General features: G+C 42.0%; 1 protein-coding gene across 1 annotated transcript in view; it reads right to left on the bottom strand.

Moving 5' to 3' along the window:
- The window catches only part of LOC141121628 (uncharacterized), a 114,066-nt gene that overhangs the window by 53,241 nt on the left and 38,996 nt on the right, over window positions 1-21,829 (bottom strand). The window contains exons 4-7 of the mRNA XM_073611278.1: window positions 10,544-10,762; window positions 10,251-10,466; window positions 9,961-10,096; window positions 7,283-8,380 (exon numbers count right to left, since the gene is read on the bottom strand). Coding sequence (XP_073467379.1) covers window positions 7,283-8,380; window positions 9,961-10,096; window positions 10,251-10,466; window positions 10,544-10,762 — 1,669 coding nt within the window. The remainder of the gene's footprint in view (window positions 1-7,282; window positions 8,381-9,960; window positions 10,097-10,250; window positions 10,467-10,543; window positions 10,763-21,829) is intronic.

Genomic DNA, 21,829 nt, shown 5'->3' with positions numbered 1-21,829 from the left:
GCAGCACTGATGGGCACTAATTACATAGTTACATAGTTAGTAAGGTTGAATAAAGACACCAATCCATCCAGTTTAACCTGAGTGAGAGTCTACAATTGTCCCTATCCCTGTACATTGTTTCTCATTAAGATGCTCTTCTATTATATTATTATTTACTTAAGGTACCCATATAGCACCGTCAATTTACGCAGCGCTCCACACATCGCACACTCACATTGGTCCCTACCCTCAAGGAGCCCACAATTCAAGGTCCCCAACTCACATTCATATACTAGGGCCAATTTATTTTGGACAGAAGCCAATTAACCAATTAAGCCAATTAACCTACCAGAATGTCTTTGGAGTGTGGGAGGAAACTCACGCAGGCACAGGGAGAACATGCAAACTCCAGGCAGGCAGCGTTGTGGCAGCAAAGCAAATACTCTTGCGCACGAATGTGTTAACCAGGCAATCCAAGGTTCAGAATGGATAGTGTCTTTAGGCCTTGCCGCCCTCCAGGATAGGGATATCCTAGCAGTCAAAAAAAGAATAGAAAAAAGAGGGCGTACCAGCCTTGTGCAATATCCTTTGATATATTTATTAAAAGAAAAAATATTAAAAACTACTCACAAAGATGGAAAGAAAACCACACTGTAACAATCATTAGCTTGTGGCAATCCGTCTACTAAAAGCAGTCTCCAGATCCTAAAGAGAGGACGTGTGAACCACTGCTGGCTGACGCGTTTCGAAGGATAAGGTTCTTGTATGGATTTTTAGGGGAACCCCATAACATTTTTGTGTTTTCTTTTTTTTTGCACTGGATACTGATTTTGGCAGGACGCACACTCTTTTTTTTAATTATTCCTAAAAAAACCCCATAGGGTTTCCCCCCAAAATCAGTTCCAGACCCTTATCCTAGATCATGTCTCCAGGAGTGCCTGTCAGCCTGGTTACAAGGTAGCAAGCAGCGTGCTAAAGGTCACAAAGATACAGGTACCCACTGGCATTTTAGCTGCCTCTGGATGACACAGAGATCATGTGATTGGACTGGAGCAGGCTGAAAATAGGCAAGTATATACATCTATTCTTACTCAGGTTAGTTGGAATCAGTGTTGGGAGTGGGGAGGGAGCATTTTTAGGTATAGAGATTAGTTAGGTATAGCATGGAATTATACTTTAAGGCAAATACTTGTGACGCCCTGAGAGGGAACACAGTCTCTCTCTTTTTTGTCAGGGGACTGGCTGCAGTGGATAGCCCAGATAGTTGAGGACTGGAACCCCACAGCAGACTCCTGTCAGGGCTGGGCTCAGCCCTTCCTTCTCTGAGCTGGCCGCCCAGCTGTCGGCTAATTGCCAGCTCCTATCTCTCCACAGGTACTCAGCTGTTGATGATATCCTGCTCATCAGTCCTCCCTATTTAAGCTGTCCAGTCCAGAGGATCTCTGCCTTCGCCTTGGTCAACATCACAGAAACTATCTCCTGCGATGCTGTTCAAGACTTGCTTTGCTGACATTCCTTCTGGCTCCAGATCCTGCTTGCTGTTCCACTACATTGATCCCAGAATCCTGGCTTGGCTGACTATCCGTTCCGGTTACTGAACTTTTGCTATGTTTTGACTACGTTTGTTTTTTTTACTTTTATTATTAAACAAGTGTGATTTAACTGTACTTCTGTCTTGGCCTGATTTCATGGTTTCTGACAACTCCACACAGGTATGGCCATGTCTAGTAAAGCAGTTCAAGCAGCTTTGAGTAATGCCAGCTTACTTGAATGGCTGTATTGGAGTTAAAGGGCCATGTGGCTGCCACTAGGAAAGGTGGGTAAGAGGGCGCTCTGCTACATAAACACACACCCTTGACAAGTACTTTATTTAAAAAATAAATAAATAATGTAATCCATGAACGATGCCCACTGCCTCATTCCTAATGAGGACATTGACACGCCTGCTCCCAATGCCAGGAGCAGTCATTTGTGGTGATCAGTCATTGGGAATGGATGTGTCAGCAGGTTTATACATCACATTGTCAGATGATGTATTTACAAAGTAGGACCTTTTTTTTTTAAATAAGCGCCTCAGTTTCTGGGGTCTTTTTCCCTAGTATAGGTCTTTCTCACAGTGTTATTGTATGTTTCGTGCCAGGTGAGGGGATGGTGGTGCACAGCCTTTGCGCCTCATGTCTGGTGTCATTCTGGCCTGACTTGGATGCCGCGCTGCGGACACTCTCAACTCTGCCCCACCATTCCTGGACATGGTCGGCCTTGGTTCACACGTGCCCGGAGACCTATCTGCCTGCACTTCCCCCTACAAAGAGAGTGTACGTGGCGTGCACGGGAAGGAGTTGTAGTGGTGGCAGCCATTTTATTCCTTATATATAGGGATGACTTACGAGGTCTGAGGCAGGCACTTTTTTCTACTTAAGGGGGGTGTGATGGCATGTTGTGGACCGTCTACTGACAGATTGGCTCCTACGAATACTCTTGAAGGTCAGTTTTTGATATACCTAAAACAGAAGACTTTATTGACTTTTGGGTTGGGGGTCCCCGTACTTCTGGGCACCGCCCATGATCAAAGTCCCCATAATAATTGTTTAAAAATCTACTTCATTTTAGTCTTTGGACTTCTTTATGTAAATTCCATTTCCTTGTAGGCACACAATATGACCCTGTGACCAACCGTTTGTTTTGATTATTAGATTTTTATACAACTTCTTTCTAATGTTATTTTTCAATTACTTTTAGCTCATTCTGACCACCAAAACCCCTAACCTCTACCCCCCCTTAAGATTGTTATGCCTAGAAGAGAGCTTTAATATACCCTCTGTGTAATACACTATATAAGGCTGTTATTAAATAGGGAATGGAATGCCCTATTGGGCTCCTGTTTCAGCTGGTTTGGTCCGCATGCAGCACCTCCTTGTGAGTCCATAATTTTCCCCTCTCTCTTGAACCAAGCAGTTTGTTACTCTGGTACTTGCTTTTTGTTTGTATAGATGTGAGTACTGAACATTGCTATAGAGTTATGAATATATTTTCTCTTTTTGTTTGGCTTTTGCAACTGTGTAAAGTAGTAGAAAATAACTGCAATGCATTTTCCAGCACTAATAGGAACCCCTGAAGAAGCCTGTTGGCGAAACACGTAGAGATCCTTACCAATGATTATCTACTGATTCCTGGATGGAAGACTTCTACTGTTATGATCTTCTTATGTAACATAAGTATACAGGGCTGACGCACACAGGTCTCAGTTTATGCAGATATTTTGTACACAGATGGAAAATGCAACATCATGCACATGGGACTTTTTACAGCAGCTGTTTTTGGCTTCAAATTTTTTTTGGCTTTAAAAAAAACCCCCAAAACTAGTGGGTTTGGAGAGGAGTTTTTCAGCTGTAAAAATGCTCTAACATTAAACGGTGATAAACGCTCAAAAACACAGCTCACCAGTGGTTTTTGATCTATTAAAAAAAAAACATGGAAAAACGCTATTGCAAAAACATTGAAAAACTTACTGCAAAGCTACTGCTGTTTTTATAACGTTAATTTAACGTCCAGTGTGCATGAGGCCTACAGTCGAATACATTTTGCATTTGTTTTTATGGAATTCACTTTAATGGATCATCAGATGTTGTTAATAAACGTTTAAGGTTGCAAGCACTGAACTTATTCTCTCTGGAGAAGAGACACTTGAGAGGGGATATGATTTCAATATACAAATACCGTACTGGTCACCCCACAATAGGAATAAAACTTTTTCGCAAAAGAGACTTGTGGCCACTCATTAAAATTAGAAGAAAAGAGGTTTAACCTTAAACTACTTAGAGGGTTCTTTACTGTAATGCCCCGTACACACGGTCGGACATTGATCGCACATTCCAACAACAAAATCCTAGGATTTTTTCAGACGGATGTTGGCTCAAACTTGTCTTGCATACACACGGTCAAAGTTGTCGGAAAATCCGATCATTCTGAACATGGTGACGTAAAACATGTACGTCGGGACTATAAACGGGGCAGTAGCCAATAGCTTTCATCTCTTTATTTATTCTGAGCATGCGTGGCACTTTGTGCGTCGGATTTGTGTACACACGATCGGAAATTCCGACAACGGATTTTGTTGTCGGAAAATTTTATATCCTGCTCTTAAACTTTGTGTGTCAGAAAATCCGATGGAGCTCACACACGGTTGGAATTTCCGACAACACGCTCCGATCGCACATTTTCCGTTGGAAAATCCGACCGTGTGTACGGGGAATTAGAGCGGCGAGGATGTGGAATTCCCTTCCACAGGCGGTGGTCTCAGCGGGGAGCATTGATAGTTTCAAAAAACTATTAGATAAGCACCTGAATGACCGCAACATACAGGGATATACAATGTAATACTGACATATAATCACACACATAGGTTGGACTTGATGGACTTGTATCTTTTTTCAACCTCACCTACTATGTAACTATGTATATTTTCTTATTTTTGAAGTACTTATTTCTTTGGGGTTATGGATGGCAACCATTAAAGTCCTACAGCTTTTCTTTCTTCTTTTTTCTAATATTTGATGTGGATTTACACTGCTGGATGATGTGAAGGACGATGGATTTACATTGGACATTTTATTTTTTTAACAAAGGACTTTGTCATTGTGTTCATATTTTCTTCCAATATAAGTGCTCCTCATAATGTCATTGTGAGTTTACCTTTTCAATTTTTTTTTTAATAAGTACTATGTACCTCTTGGGGAGGGGCCTGTATTTGGGGTCCTCCTATTTTTATGTCTACTTAGAAAAGGTGCTTTGCCAGAGAAGTCCCCCCCCCCCCCCCCGGTAAGGCACCCTACCTATTTGGAGGGCATGTAGCCTGGTATAGTTCAGAAGTTGGTGCGCACCCCCTCGTTTCCTGTCCAGCCAGGCTACATGTTTAACCCCTTCCCTCAACTGCCTCCCGGCCCTTTAAGAACATCTACAGTGCCTTGGTGTGTTCCTTGGCCTTCAAGATGCTGTTTGTTCACTAAGATTCTCTAACAAACCTCCGAGGGCTTCACAGAACAGCTGTATTTATACTGAGATTAGATTACACACAGGTGGACTCCATTTACTAATTAGGTGACTTCTGAAGGCAATTGGATCCACTAGATTTTAGTTAGGGGTATCAGAGTAAAGGGGGCTGAATACAAAATTTACCCCACACTTTTCACATATTTATTTGTATAAAAAAATTGAAAACCATTTTTCATTTTCCTTCCACTTCACAATCAATGTGCCACTTTGTGTTGGTCTATCACATAAAATTCCAATAAAATACATTTACGTTTTTGGTTGTAACATAACAAAATGTGGAAAATATCAAGCGGTATGAATACTTTTTCAAGGCACTGTGTAGATGCCAGGAGCATTCAGGTCATGTGACCACTGTGATTGGCTGCCACAGCAGTGACATGATTGGAATACTCACGATCACAGGAGCTTTCCGGTGCCCACTATTGACTGTGCTGGGTGCACACTCTCAGCAGATTTGTGTTTACATAGGGCTGCATATATGCATGCAGCTGGTGGGAAGAGGTTAAATAAGGGTCAGGGTTTGATTTTGGGGTGGACCCCACACATTTTTTTTTCCCCTTGTTTTGTGCATGGGGTTCATGCTTAACATCTATACTATGAATGAATACGGTTTGGAATTTGGACCCGTTCTTTTTTTTTTTTTTGTATTTTCCCCCTTACAATCCATACCAGACCTTCATCAAGGATAAGAGTCTGGTATTGACTTGGGGGAACACGTTTTTATTTATTTTTTGTCATAAAAGTCATTGTTTGTTGCAGTGCACCAGACCTACCAATGACCGCATGGCAGACAGCATCCTAGCAACCAATGACATAATTGGTTGTTAGGACGCAGGTGTCTTGCATGTACAGCATCCTTGGGTGCTAGAGTGCAGGTGACATTTTTTTGTGTTCACTTTTTATGGGGTCGCACTTTGAATCTATACCAGATCCTCATCCAGGATAGGGTCTGGTATGGATGAACAGAATGCCCTTTTGTTTTTAAACAGAAAGAAGCTAGTGGGGTAATTTAAAAGCAATGTAAATGTTTTATTTCTACTACGAAAATGTCACTGGTTTACATCGTACAGTTGTGCCCCTTCACAGGCAGGCTTAAAGCGGTTGTAAACCCAAAAAAAAAAAAAAAAAAAAAAGGAGAAACACACAGAATGGTTGCAGGATGAGGCAGGAGGGGTAGATCAGGTCATTATCCACTAAAAATTATATTATATTATAATTGTGTGTATATATATATATATATATATATATATATATATATATATATAAAAACATTTTTGGTGGATAATGACCTGATCTACACCTCCTGCGGCCAGCACATGAGTGCCTCATCCTGCAACCATTCTGTGTGTTTCTCCTTTTTTTTTTCTGACCTTGCGGTCAATACAAACCTTTTTGGATGACTACATGCATTAACATTGCATACTTGCATACTGGGAAGATGCCCCCCCCCACCCCCCACCAATTTTTATGAATATTGTTTTTATGAGTATTGTTGTAATGTATGATTTAACATTCACCATCTATCTTTTTGGAATATTTATATGTCTTTATTCACTTATTGTAGGTGTGATAATAAATATCCCATGAGAAAAGCCAAATCTATTGGCAGGGTTATCATTCCATACTTGCCATCAACTATCAATCATATTTGTAAACATCCAAAATGAACTGATCCAGTAACTTTAATGTTTTTTCGTTCAAATGTATATATGTTATTTTTTTTTTTATATTCAAATCTTTTTAATCAATACAATAAAATCGATGACTTTTAACATATGTTTATGAAATTGGTTTATTGACATCTTAAAAATCTCAGCTCCTGGTTTGAGCAGCCTTTTTTTGTGTCTTATTTCCAAGTGATGGAATGTGGTGCCTATGAGCTGTCTTCTGACCAGTCTTTTTCTGTGTCACAAGAAATTTTGCATAATTTTGCAAAAAAAAAAAAAAAAAGAAAAAAATTGCATTTCTACATGTCCATCAGGGCAGTGCCCAGCTAGCCACGCCCTTTAGTTGGCATTCTCTTGCCTATTAGCCTTCAAAATGGACTTTAAATATTCTGCTCCCATTGACTTCAGTGGAGTTTGGAACTTTAGAGCTGTTTAGTGAACCTCCCTGGAACTGAACTCAGATCTCACCCCTTTGTGAGATCTCTGATGTCTAAGAAGTTCTGATTTCCGTGGATAACATTTCTCGCACTCAAGGCAGGAATACGGCTTTTCCCCTGTGTGACATATTTGATGTGCAGAAAGACTGGACCTCCAAGAAAAAGATTTTCCACACTCAGGACAGGAATACGGCTTCTCTCCTGTGTGAGTTCTTTGATGATTATCAAGGTCTGACTTCCATGGAAAACATCTCCCACATATGGGGCAGGAATATGGCTTCTCCCCTGTGTGCAATCTCTGATGTATAGCAAGGTCTGATTTCTGTGAAAAGCATTTCCCGCATTCTGCACAGGAAAACGGCTTCTCTCCCGTGTGGATTCTCTGATGTCTGCAAAGACTGGACTTCTCTGAAAAACATTTCCCACATTCGGGGCAAGAATGCGGCTTCTCCCCCGTGTGCAATCTCTGGTGCATAACAAGGTCTGATTTCCATGAATAACATTTCCCACACTCAGAGCAGGAAAAAGGCTTCTCACCTGTGTGAATCCTCTGATGCAAGTAAAGATAGGAGACCCGTGAAAAACATTTCCCGCACTCAGGACAGGAATATGGTTTTTCACCTGTGTGAGATCTTTGATGTTTATCAAGGTCTGATTTCTGTGAAAAACATTTTCCGCACTGAAGGCAGGAATACGGCTTCTCCCCTGTGTGAGACCTCAGATGTACAACAAGGGCAGATTTCTGTAAAAAACATTTACCGCACTCGGCACAGGGAAAAGGCTTCTCCCCTGTGTGAGATCTCTGATGTCTAACAAGGTCTGATTTCTGTGAAAAACATTTCCCGCACTCATTACAAGAAAATGGCTTCTCCTCCATGTGAGATCGCTGATGCAGAACAAGGTCTGATTTCTGTAAAAAACATTTCCCGCACTCAAGGCAGGAATTTGGCTTTTCCCCTGTGTGAGATCTATAATGTATGAAAAGTTCTGATTTATGAAGAAAACATCTTCCACACTCAGAACAGGAAAATTTCTCCTCCCCCTGAATTCCGGCACCATCCCTCACAGTACGAGGTTGTTCAGAGTCAGAGGGATTTGATGGTCTCTCCACACTGTGAAGTCTTCCATCCATAGCTGAGCTCATTGTCTTTTCTCCTGCACAATCTCTTGTGATGTCCTCAGCTTCCATTTTACAACCCAGAGATAAAGTGAGATGATCCTTTGAGGGTTCCTCGATGGCGTCTCCTGGAAAATATAAAAAAAACATGATCAATAGATATGAGAGGGTTACATAGTAGGTGAGGTTGAAAAAAGACACAATTCCATCAAGTCCAACCTATGTAAGTTAGTTCACTTAAATCAAGATTCTATCTTGTTCAAGTAGATTTTAGTGAGCAGATGTTCTCTGTGGATGTCCTAACCAGCTCCCCTCTTCAGCCAAAGGGCCTTTGTTCCTCCTCCCAGATCACTTCTACATTTATACAGCCTTGTCAGAAGAGCAGGAACCAATGGGGACTGTGAGGTGCATGCTCTTTACACAACCACAAGTCTAAGCACTGGGTCATGTGATCTCTGATAATGAAGAGGTAGCAGAGATAACAGAAGAATATATTATCCCTTTCATGACTAAGCCTATTTTTGAAATTTGGTGTTTACAAGTTAAAATACGTATTTTTTGCTAGAAAATGACTTAGGAACCCCAAAACATTATATATATTTTTTTAGCAGAGAATCTAGAGAATAAAATGGCGATTGTTGCAATATTTTTTATCACACGGTATTTGTGCAGCGGTGTTTTAAACGCAAATTTTTGGAAAAGTGACACTTTCATGAATTTTAAAAAATCCAAACAGTAAAGTTACCCCAATTTTTTTGTATAATGTGAAAGATTATGTTACGCCGAGTAAATAGATAAGAAACATGTCACCCTTTATAATTGCACGCACTCGTGGAATGGCGACGAACTACGGTACCTTTGAATTTCCATAGGCGACGATTTAAACATTTTTTACGGTTACCAGGTTTGAGCTACAGAGGAGGTCTAGGGCTAGAATTATTGCTCTCGCTCTGACGATCGCGGCGATACCTCACATGTGTGGTTTGAACACCGTTTACATATGCGGGCGCGACTTCCGTATGCGTTTTCTTCGCTGCGCGAGCTCGCGGGGACAGGGGCACTTTAAAATTTTTTTTTTTTAATTTATTTATTTTTGTACTTTATAAATTGTGTTTAAATTTTTTTTTTTTTTTTTTACTTTTATTGCTGTCACAAGCAATGTAAACATCCCTTGTGACAGTAATATGTAGTGACAGGTACTCTTTATGGAGGGATGGGGGGTCTAAAAGACCCCCCCCATCCCTCCTTTACACTTCAAAGTATTCAGATCGCCGAAAACGGCGATTCTGAATACTGTGTACTTTTTTAAATTCGGCGCCATTGGCAGCCGAGTAAACGGGAAGTGACGTCATGACGTCGCTTCCGCATTTACAACAAGAAGGCTGGAACGAAGCCGCTCGCAGCTTCGTTCCAGTCCGCCCCCAGCCGCCGAAGGCAGCCGAACGGACACCGGGCCTCCCGATCGCACGGGAGGCCCGGTAACAGCAGCGGGAGGCGGCGGGAGGGGGGGGATGTCCCCTCCCGCTCCTCCGGTATAACAGCCGAGCGGCTTTTAGCCGCATCGGTTGTTATACACGGGTAGCTGATCGCCCGCTGTAAACAACGGTACCGGGATGATGCCTGCAGCTGCGGGCATCATCCCGGTATAACCCCGGAAAGCCGAGTACGCATATGTGCGTTCGGTCGGCGGGAAGGGGTTATACATCACCTGTGCTGATCTCTGTAGGAGTGTCCTCCTCTTCGAATGTCGTCGTCATTCCAGTCTCCTCCGCATATTGCTGATCATCCCTCACATACGTCTCTTCTTCTTCACCCTCAACTTTCATGTTCATCAGATCTTCACCCTAAACCAACAGAATGGCAGAAAATAACATCTGTAAAATAGAAGTATTTATGATGTGAGATCACATAGAAAATATCATCTTGTAGAGTCCACACATCGTCACCACATGTCAGAGTGTTCAACACTTTATGTTCCAGACCCTCAACTCCACCTACCTGATGATGGTGAGGGATGGTGTGACCTTCCTGTGTGGAATCCCGGGAATACAGAGAATGGGGACATCTCTCTGGTGGGTATCTGTTAGTAGGTGACTCCATCATAATGTCCTTAAATAGATCCTTGTGTCCTTCAGAAAACCTCTTCATCACTCCATACTCATCATCCTTATACTCTTCTTTAACAACAATATTATAATTCCCGAGGTTTCCGCTCTGAATATATAATAAACATTCCTTGTAAAAACATGCAGTGTATAAATCAGAACTACCAATAATTATTAATCATCTACCTGATGATGGTGAGGGATGGTGTGACCTTCCTGTGTGGAATTCCGGGAATACAGAGGACGGGGACATCTCTCTGGTGGGTTCCTGTAGCTGGATGACTCCACCATGGTGTCCTGGTACAGATCTTTGTGTCCATTTAGCAACTTTAACTCGACAATCACCCCATCCTCATCCTCCTTTTCTTCTTTAACATCAGCTTTAGAATCTCTCAGGTTTCCACACTGAAGATAGAATAAAAAATAAATAAAAACGTAATAAATTGTAAAAATGCAGACAATATACAGATTCTGAAACACACGATACAGTCACCATCCAGAAACATCCCTTGTCTGTTACTGGATAATGTCCCAGAATTCCCAGCACCGCTCACCTCTCCTGTCAGAAGCTCCATCATCTTCTTGGTGACTTCTAGAATCTTCTGCATGTTGTGTCTCTCGGGTTTTAGGGATTCACATGGAGGAACTGTGATGGTCATATGATCTCCTGACTTCACAAGAGGAAATCTCTGTATTGGAGAACCAATAGGAATATCATGTTAGAATCCCAGAATCCTCCTCACCTCTCCGGTCAGGTCTGTGTTTTATTAATAGAGATAAGAGTGATGTCATGTGACCTCCCAGAATCCTCCTCACCTCTCCGGTCAGCAGGTAGATGATCTCCAGGGTGAGGTTTAGTATCTTCTCAGTCATGTGACTCCGGTCCTCCTCCATCCTCATTGATGTTTCATGTGATCTATGTGGGTTTCCCTGTAGATGGATAGTTGAGAATGATTGGTTGTACAGTGTTAGGATGGAGTGCATGTAATTTGGGTTACTTTGTATTTGTTGGGTTTCTTGCACCCTGCACACCTGTTATATCCTGTCCTACCTGCCCGATCAGAAATTACATCTCAAGTCTGAACTGTGTTTGCTTAGTATTAGAAGGGTCCTTCTCACACAGCTTTGAGGGGAACTTGGGAAATACACAAATCCTATAAATGACCCCGGCAGCAACAATAGATCTCCCCACAGACAAAATCTATAGACCCTCCAGCAGCCAGCTTAAATAGACTGTTCCCCTCAACAGTAGATCCCTCCCAGCAGCATAAGACGCACCAAAGCAACAGTAGGTCCCCCATCAGCGACAATAGACCTCGCCAGCAAAATTAGACCCCCCCCTGCAAAAATAGATCCCATCCAGAGACAATACTGAAGGTCCCCTAGCAGCAACAATAGACCTCCCCAGGAACAATATCACCCCCTCCCCAGCAAAAATAGATCCCCCAGCTGCCAGCATCAAAAGACACTGTAGCACAACCCCTTGCCATTACAAACATTCAGTGCTGGAGGTGCCTGGAACTGTGCCCCCGCTGAAAAAAAAAAAAAACCTGCTTCCGCCATTCCTTAACCCATTCGCTGTCAGAGAATACACGCTCCAAAAAAACGTAGGCCTGGAGATTACATAAAACCACTATAACTTTCATCCCAAAAGTTTTCTTTCGGGTTGAGTTCATGACTGAGGTCAGGGTTGTGCAGACCAGTCAGGTTCCTCCACCCCAAACTCGCTCATCCATGTCTTTATGGACCTTGCTTTGTGCACTGGTGTGCAGTCATGTTGGAACAGAAAGGGGCCATCCCCAAACTGTTCCCACAAAGTTGGGAGCATGAAATTGTCCAAAATGTCTTGGTATGCTGACGCCTTAAGAGTTCCCTTCACTGGAACTAAGGGGCCAAGCCCAACCCCTGAAAAAAACCCCACACCATAGTCTCCCCTCCACCAAATGATGTGGACCAGTGCACAAAGCAAGGTCCATAAAGACATGGATGAGTGAGTTTGGGGTGGAGAACCTTAACTGGCCTGCACAGAGTCCTGACTAGGGATGGGCCGAACGACCCCCCGGTTCGGTTCGCACCAGAACATGCGAACAGGCAAAACATTTGTTTGAACACGCGAACACCGTTAAAGTCTATGGGACACGAACATGAAAAATCAAAAGTGCTAATTTTAAAGGCTTATATGCATGGTTTTGTCTTAAAAAGTGTTTGGGGACCTGGGTCCTGTCCCAGGGGACATGTATCAATGCAAAAAAAAGTTTTAAAAACAGCCGTTTTTTCGGGAGCAGTGATTTTAATGATGCTTAAAGTGAAACAATAAAAGTGTAATATTCCTTTAAATTTCGTACCTGGGGGGTGTCTATAGTATGCCTGCAAAGTGGTGCATGTTTCCCATGTTTAGAACAGTCTGACAGCAAAATGGCATTTCTAAAGGAAAAAAAGTCATTTAAAACTACTCGCGGGTATAATGAATTGTCGGTCCGGCAATACACATCAAATTTCATTGATAAAAGCACCTTGTTCCCATGTTGATGGGGAGAAGGGTCTTATCCCCACAACCCTTGCCCGGTGGTTAATTTTGGCGCGGGGTTCCCCTTAAAATCCATACCAGACCCTTAAGAGTCTGGTATGAATTTTGAGGGGAACCCCAACGCCATTTTTTTTTATTTTGGCGCGGGGTTCCCCTTAATATCCATACCAGACCTGAAGGGCCTGGTATGGAATTTGGGGGGACCCCCACGCATATTTTTTTTAAATTTTGCTTCGGGGTTCCCCTGTGGGGGAATCCAATGCCGTTTTTATCAATGAACTTTTATGTGTATTGCCGGACCAACAAATCATTAATAGCCACGAGTAGTTTTAAATGACTTTTTTTCCTTTAGAAATGTCATTTTGCTGTCAGACTGTTCTAAACACGGGAAACATGCGCCCCTTTACAGGCATACTATAGACACCCCCCAGGTACTAAATTTAAAGGAATATTACACTTTTATTGTTTCACTTTAAGCATTTTTAAAATCACTGCTCCCGAAAAAACGGCCGTTTTTAATACTTTTTTTTGCATTGATACATGTCCCCTGGGGCAGGACCCCGGTCTCCAAACACTTTTTATGACAATAACTTGCATATTATCCTTTAACCACTTGACGACCGCCTCACGCCGATTTACGTCGGCAAGGTGGCACGGACAGGCAAAATCACGTACATATACGTGATTCGCCTTCCGCGGGTGGGGGGTCCGATCGGACCCCCCCCCCCGGTGCCCGAGGCGGTCGTCTTTTCTCCCACGGCGATCGGAGATGAGGGGGAGGCCATCCGTTCGTGGCCCCCCCCTCGCGATCGCCACCGGCCAATGAGAACATTCCTTTGCTGCTGTATGCTAAACAGCAGCAAAGGAAATGATGTCATCTCTCCTCGGCTCGGTAATTTCCGTTCCGGCCCGAGGAGAGAAGACAGGTATGTGAGTGCACAACACACACACACAGTAGAACATGCCAGTCACACAAAACACCCCGATCCCCCCCCGATCGCCACCCAATCACCCCCCCCCCCCCTGTCACAAACTGACACCAGCAGTTTTTTTTTTTTTTTTCTGATTACTGCATTGGTGTCAGTTTGTGACAGTTACAGTGTTGGGACAGTTAGTATTACCCCCCTGTAGGTCTAGGATATCCCCCTAACCCCCCCTAATAAAGTTTTAACCCCTTGATCACCCCCTGTCACCAGTGTCGCTAAGCGATCATTTTTCTGATCGCTGTATTAGTGTCGCTGGTGACGCTAGTTAGTGAGGTAAATATTTAGGTTCGCCGTCAGCGTTTTATAGCGACAGGGACCCCCATATACTATCTAATAAATGTTTTAACCCCTTGATTGCACCCTAGTTAACCCTTTCACCACTGATCACCGTATAACTGTTACGGGTGACGCTGGTTAGTTTGTTTATTTTTTATAGTGTCAGGGCACCCGCCGTTTATTACCGAATAAAGGTTTAGCCCCCTGATCGCCCGGCGGTGATATGCGTCGCCCCAGGCAGCGTCAGATTAGCGCCAGTACCGCTAACACCCACGCACGCAGCATACGCCTCTCTTAGTGGTATAGTATCTGTACGGATCAATATCTGATCCGATCAGATCTATACTAGCGTCCCCAGCAGTTTAGGGTTCCCAAAAACACAGTGTTAGCGGGATCAGCCCAGATACCTGCTAGCACCTGCGTTTTGCCCCTCCGCCCGGCCCAGCCCAAGTGCAGTATCGATCGATCACTGTCACTTACAAAACACTAAACGCATAACTGCAGCGTTCGCAGAGTCAGGCCTGATCCCTGCGATCGCTAACAGTTTTTTTGGTAGCATTTTGGTGAACTGGCAAGCACCAGCCCCAGGCAGCGTCAGGTTAGCGCCAGTAGCGCTAACACCCACGCACGCACCGTACACCTCCCTTAGTGGTATAGTATCTGATCAGATCAATATCTGATCCGATCAGATCTATACTAGCGTCCCCAGCAGTTTAGGGTTCCCAAAAACGCAGTGTTAGCGGGATCAGCCCAGATACCTGCTAGCACCTGCGTTTTGCCCCTCCGCCCGGCCCAGCCCACCCAAGTGCAGTATCGATCGATCACTGACACTTACAAAACACTAAACACATAACTGCAGCGTTCGCAGAGTCAGGCCTGATCCCTGCGATCGCTAACAGTTTTTTTGGTAGTATTTTGGTGAACTGGCAAGCACCAGCCCCAAGCAGCGTCAGATTAGCGCCAGTACCGCTAACACCCACGCACGCACTGTACACCTCCCTTAGTGGTATAGTATCTGAACGGATCAATATCTGATCAGATCTATACTAGCGTCCCCAGCAGTTTAGGGTTCCCAAAAACGCAGTGTTAGCGGGATCAGCACAGATACCTGCTAGCACCTGCATTTTGCCCCTCCGCCCAGCCCAGCCCACCCAAGTGCAGTATCGATCGATCACTGTCACATACAAAACACTTAACGCATAACTGCAGCGTTCGCAGAGTCAGGCCTGATCCCTGCGATCGCTAACAGTTTTTTTGGTAGCTTTTTATTGAACTGGCAAGCGCCAGCGGCCTAGTACACCCCGGTCGTAGTCAAACCAGCACTGCAGTAACACTTGGTGACGTGGCGAGTCCTATAAGTGCAGTTCAAGCTGGTGAGGTGGCAAGCACAAGTAGTGTCCCGCTGCCACCAAAAAGACAAACACAGGCCCGTCGTGCCCATAATGCCCTTCCTGCTGCATTCGCCAATCCTAATTGGGAACCCACCGCTTCTGCAGCGCCCGTACTTCCCCCATTCACATCCCCAACCAAATGCAGTCGGCTGCATGAGAGGCATTTTCTTTATGTCCTCCCGAGTACCCCTACCCAACGAACCCCCAAAAAAGATGTCGTGTCTGCAGCAAGCGCGGATATAGGCATGACACCCACTATTATTGTCCCTCCTGTCCTGACAATCCTGGTCTTTGCATTGGTGAATGTTTTGAACGCTACCATACACTAGCTGAGTATTAGCGTAGGGTACAGCATTGCACAGACTAGGCACACTTTCACAGGGTCTCCCAAGATGCCATCGCATTTTGAGAGACCCGAACCTGGAACCGGTTACCGTTATAAAAGTTACAGTTACAAAAAAAGTGTAAAAAAAAAAAAAATATATATAAAATTTAAAAAAAATAGTTGTCGTTTTATTGTTCTCTCTCTCTCTATTCTCTCTCTCTTGTTCTGCTCTTTTTTACTGTATTCTATTCTGCAATGTTTTATTGTTATTATGTTTTATCATGTTTGCTTTTCAGGTATGAAATTTTTTATACTTTACCGTTTACTGTGCTTTATTGTTAACCATTTTTTCGTCTTCAGGTACACCATTCACGACTTTGAATGGTTATACCAGAATGATGCCTGCAGGTTTAGGTATCATCTTGGTATCATTCTTTTCAGCCAGCGGTCAGCTTTCATGTAAAAGCAATCCTAGTGGCTAATTAGCCTCTAGACTGCTTTTACAAGCCGTGGGAGGGAATGCCCCCCACCGTCTTCCGTGTTTTTCTCTGGCTCTCCTGTCTCAACAGGGAACCTGAGAATGCAGCCGGTGATTCAGCCAGCTGACCATAGAGCTGATCAGAGACCAGAGTGGCTCCAAACATCTCTATGGCCTAAGAAACCGGAAGCTACGATCATTTTATGACTTAGATTTCGCCGGATGTAAATAGCGCCATTGGGAAATTGGGGAAGCATTTTATCACACCGATCTTGGTGTCATCAGATGCTTTGAGGGCAGAGGAGAGATCTAGGGTCTAATAGACCCCAATTTTTTCAAAAAAGAGTACCTGTCACTACCTATTGCTATCATAGGGGATATTTGCATTCCCCGAGATAACAATAAAAATGATTAAAAAAAAAAAAAAAATAAAAGGAACAGTTTAAAAATAAGATAAAAAAGCAAAAAAATAATAAAGAAAAAAAAAAAAAAGCACCCCTGTCGCCCCCTGCTTTTGCGCTAAGGCGAACGCAAACGGCAGTCTGTCGTCAAACGTAAACAGCAATTGCACCATGCATGTGAGGTATCGCCGCGAAGGTCAGATCAAGGGCAGTAATTTTTGCAGTAGACCTCCTCTGTAAATCTAAAGTGGTAACCTGTAAAGGCTTTTAAAGGCTTTTAAAAATGCATTTATTTTGTTGCCACTGCACGTTTGTGCGCAATTTTAAAGCATGTCATGTTTGGTATCCATGTACTCGGATCATCTTTTTTATTTCATCAAACATTTGGGCAATATAGTGTGTTTTAGTGCATTAAAATTTAAAAAAGTGTGTTTTTTCCCCAAAAAATGCGTTTGAAAAATCGCTGCGCAAATACTGTGTGAAAAAAAAAAATGAAACACCCACCATTTTAATCTGTAGGGCATTTGCTTTAAAAAAATATATAATGTTTGGGGGTTCAAAGTAATTTTTTTGCAAAAAAAAATAACTTTTTCATGTAAACAATGAGTGTCAGAAAGGGCTTTGTCTTCAAGTGGTTAGAAGAGTTGGTGATGTGTGACATAAGCTTCTAAATGTTGTGCATAAAATGCCAGGACAGTTCAAAACCCCCCCAAATGACCCCATTTTGGAAAGTAGACACCCCAAGCTATTTGCTGAGAGGCATGTCGAGTCCATGGAATATTTTATATTGCGACACAAGTTGCGGGAAAGAGACAAATTTTTTTTTTTTTTTGCACAAAGTTGTCACTAAATGATATATTGCTCAAACATGCCATGGGAATATGTGAAATTACACCCCAAAATACATTCTGCTGCTTCTCCTGAGTACGGGGATACCACATGTGTGAGACTTTTTGGGAGCCTAGCCGCGTACAGGACCCCGAAAACCAATCACTGCCTTCAGGATTTCTAAGGGCGTGAATTTTTGATTTCACTCTTCACTGCCTATCACAGTTTCGGAGGCCATGGAAAGCCCAGGTGGCACAAAACCCCCCCAAATGACCCCATTTTGGAAAGTAGACACCCCAAGCTATTTGATGAGAGGTATAGTGAGTATTTTGCAGACCTCACTTTTTGTCACAAAGTTTTGAAAATTGAAAAAAGAAAAAAAAAAATGTTTTTTCTTGTCTTTCTTCATTTTCAAAAACAAATGAGAGCTGCAAAATACTCACAATGCCTCTCAGCAAATAGCTTGGGGTGTCTACTTTCCAAAATGGGGTCATTTGGGGGGGTTTTGTGCCACCTGGGCATTCCATGGCCTCCGAAACTGTGATAGGCAGTGAAGAGTAAAATCAAAAATTCACGCCCTTAGAAATCCTGAAGGCGGTGATTGGTTTTCGGGGCCTCGTACGCGGCTAGGCTCCCAAAAAGTCCCACACATGTGGTATCCCCGTACTCAGGAGAAGCAGCTAAATGTATTTTGGGGTGCAATTCCACATATGCCCATGGCCTGTGTGAGCAATATATCATTTAGTGACAACTTTGTGCAAAAAAAAAAAAAAAAAAAGTGTCACTTTCCCGCAACTTGTGTCAAAATATAAAATATTCCATGGACTCAATATGCCTCTCAGCAAATAGCTTGGGGTGTCTACTTTCCAAAATGGGGTCATTTGGGGGGGTTTTATGCCACCTGGGCATTCCATGGCCTCTGAAACTGTGATAGGCAGTGAAGAGTGAAATCAAAAATTTACGCCCTTAGAAATCCTGAAGGCGGTGCTTGGTTTTCGGGGCCCCGTACACGGCTAGGCTCCCAAAAAGTCCCACACATGTGGTATCCCCGTACTCAGGAGAAGCAGCTGAATGTATTTTGGGGTGCAATTCCACATAGGCCCATGGCCTGTGTGAGCAATATATCATTTCGTGACAACTTTTTGTAAATATTTTTTTTTTTTTGTCATTATTCAATCACTTGGGACAAAAAAAATAAATATTCAATGGGTTCAACATGCCTATCAGCAATTTCCTTGGGGTGTCTACTTTCCAAAATGGGGTCATTTGGGGGGGTTTTGTACTGCCCTGCCATTTTAGCACCTCAAGAAATGACATAGGCAGTCATAAACTAAAAGCTGCGTAAATTACAGAAAATGTACCCTAGTTTGTAGGCGCTATAACTTTTGCGCAAACCAATAAATATATGCTTATTGACATTTTTTTTACCAAAGACATGTGGCCGAATACATTTTGGCCTAAATGTATGACTAAAATTTAGTTTATTGGATTTTTTTTATAACAAAAAGTAGAAAATATCATTTTTTTTCAAAATTTTCGGTCTTTTTCCGTTTATAGCGCAAAAAATAAAAACTGCAGAGGTGATCAAATACCATCAAAAGAAAGCTCTATTTGTGGGAAGAAAAGGACGCAAATTTTGTTTGGGTACAGCATTGTATGACCGCGCAAATAGCAGTTAAAGCGACGCAGTGCCAAATTGGAAAAAGACCTCTGGTCCTTAGGCAGCATAATGGTCCGGGGCTCAAGTGGTTAAAATGAGCACTTTTGATTTCTCCCATAGACTTTTAAAGGGTGTTCCGCGGCTTTCGAATTTGCCGCGAACACCCCAAATTGTTCGCTATTCGGCGAACGGACGAACAGCCAATGTTCGAGTCGAACTCAGGTTTGACCCGAACATAAAGCCCATCCCTATTCCTGACCCTAAACACCTTTGGGATGAATTAGAGTGGAGACTGCGAGCCAGGCCTTCTACTCCAACATCATAGCCTGACCTCACAAATGCTCTTCTAGAAGAATGGTCAAACATTTCCATAGACACACTCCTAAACCTTGTGGACAGCCTTCCCAGAAGAGTTAAACTGAGCGCTGGACTGATACAGGACTCAGGTAAGTATATTTTTTAAGATTTTTATTTGTATCTGTTTTTACTTATTATGATGAGAAAATATTGTTATTATTGAAACAAAATATATATTTTTTTAAATCTTTATTTGTATCTGTTTTTATTTTTTTATGATTATGAGAAATTATTATTGAAACAAAATATATATTTTTTTAATCTTTACCACTGTTTGGCTGACATGAGACCGATTTAATATTATTAATAATAATAAATTGAGCTAATGTAATCAGCCAAACAGATAAAAATAAAGATGAAAAAATATTTTTTTCAATAATAAAAATTTTTAATATTAATATTTTTTTGCTAGAATAATAAAACAGATTGCGCTCATGTGGTCAGCCAAACAGATACAAATAATGATAGATAGATAGATAGATAGATAGATAGATAGATAGATAGATAGATAGATAGATAGATAGATAGATCTCTATCTATCTATCATTATTTGTATCTGTTTGGCTGACCACATGAGCGCAATCTGTTTTATTATTGTAGAAAAAAAAAATATTAATATTAAAAAATTTTATTATTGAAAAAAATATTATATATATATATATATATATATATATATATATATATATATATATATATATATATATATACACACTGGGAGAAGGGGAGCGGGCACCCTCTGGTGGTGGGAGGGTGGCAGTGCATTAAACTCAAGGACTCAGATTCCCTGTATGTGCAGCCCACAGCAGGTCCCTTCCGCCGACAAGACCGCCACCACTCCGTCCTCAGTGTGGGGGATGGGGACTTCTGCCTGACATGTTGCATTTTTTGGTGACAGGCTCTCTTTAATGAGACATCAGTGGTCCAAAAGACAAACCGTTTTGGATTCTGCAACTTTATTTTTCTTTTTGGTTCATTTCCGTTTGGTGGATTTATTATGAACTATTATAGAAGATTCATTTTATAGACTTTATTTGGTTTATTTTTCATGGACTTTTGACCACCATTGGTCCACAGATTTGTTAATTAATAATTATCCTTCATTTATTACCATGGCGGATTAATCGGCACTGCATTTACAAAACAACTGGATTCACAGACTGTTTGTTAAATCTTTGTTACCACCGTTGATTACTTGGCGCATTGCTAATTTGCCAATAATTATCCTTCATTTATTACCACTGCAAATTTCTCGGTACTGCATTTACCTTTACTGCATTTACAAAAATCACTGGATTCACAGATTGGTTGTTAAATCGTTCTTTCCACCACTGATTATGCAGCACATTGCTAATTGGTTTTCCAATTATTAGCCTTCATTTACTGTTTTTCCACTGCAGATTAATCGCTACTACCTTTACATTTACTGCATTTACAAAACCGCTGGATTCACAGATTGTTAGCTGATGACTGTTGATTGCTCCACACATTACTAATTTGTTTGCCAATAATTATCCTTCATTTATTACCATTGTAAATTTCTCGGTACTGCATTCACATTTACTGCATTTACAAAATCACTGGATCCACAGATTGTTGTATAAATCTTTACCACCACTGATTACTCGACTTACTCACTACTACCTTTACTGCATTTTCAAAACCGCTGGATTCACAGATTGTTAGCTGATCTTTGTTACCACTGTTGATTATTCAGGACATTACTATTTGGTTTGCCAATAATTATCCTGCATTTATTTCCACTGCAGATTACTCAATACTGTCTTTACATTTACTGCATTTATAAAAATCACTGGAATCAGATTGTTAGTTGATCTTTGTTACCACTGTTGATTGCTCGGCACATTACTAATTTGTTTGCCAATAATTTTCCCTCATTTATTTCCACTGCAAATTTCTCAGCACTGCATTTACATTTACTGCATTTACAAAATCACTGGATCCACAGATTGTTGGTTAATCCAGGGATCCTCAAAACTACGGCCCTCCAGCTGTTACGGAACTACATATCCTATGAGGCATTGTAAAACACTGACATTCACAGACATGACTAGGCATGATGGGAATTGTAGTTCCTGAACAACTGGAGGGCTGTAGTTTGAAGACCCCTGGGTTAATCTTTGCTACCACCTCTGATTACTCAGTGACTACTCGACTCGTTGCTGTTTGGTTTGCCAATAATTATCCTTCATTTATTTCCACTGCAGATTACTTGGTACTGCCTT

The sequence above is a fragment of the Aquarana catesbeiana genome, unplaced genomic scaffold (assembly GCF_042186555.1).
Source record: "Aquarana catesbeiana isolate 2022-GZ unplaced genomic scaffold, ASM4218655v1 unanchor226, whole genome shotgun sequence".
In the NCBI taxonomy this organism is placed as follows: domain Eukaryota; kingdom Metazoa; phylum Chordata; class Amphibia; order Anura; family Ranidae; genus Aquarana; species Aquarana catesbeiana.
The sequence above is the reverse complement of the archived record's forward strand: the minus strand, read 5'-3'. Positions and strand labels throughout refer to the sequence as shown.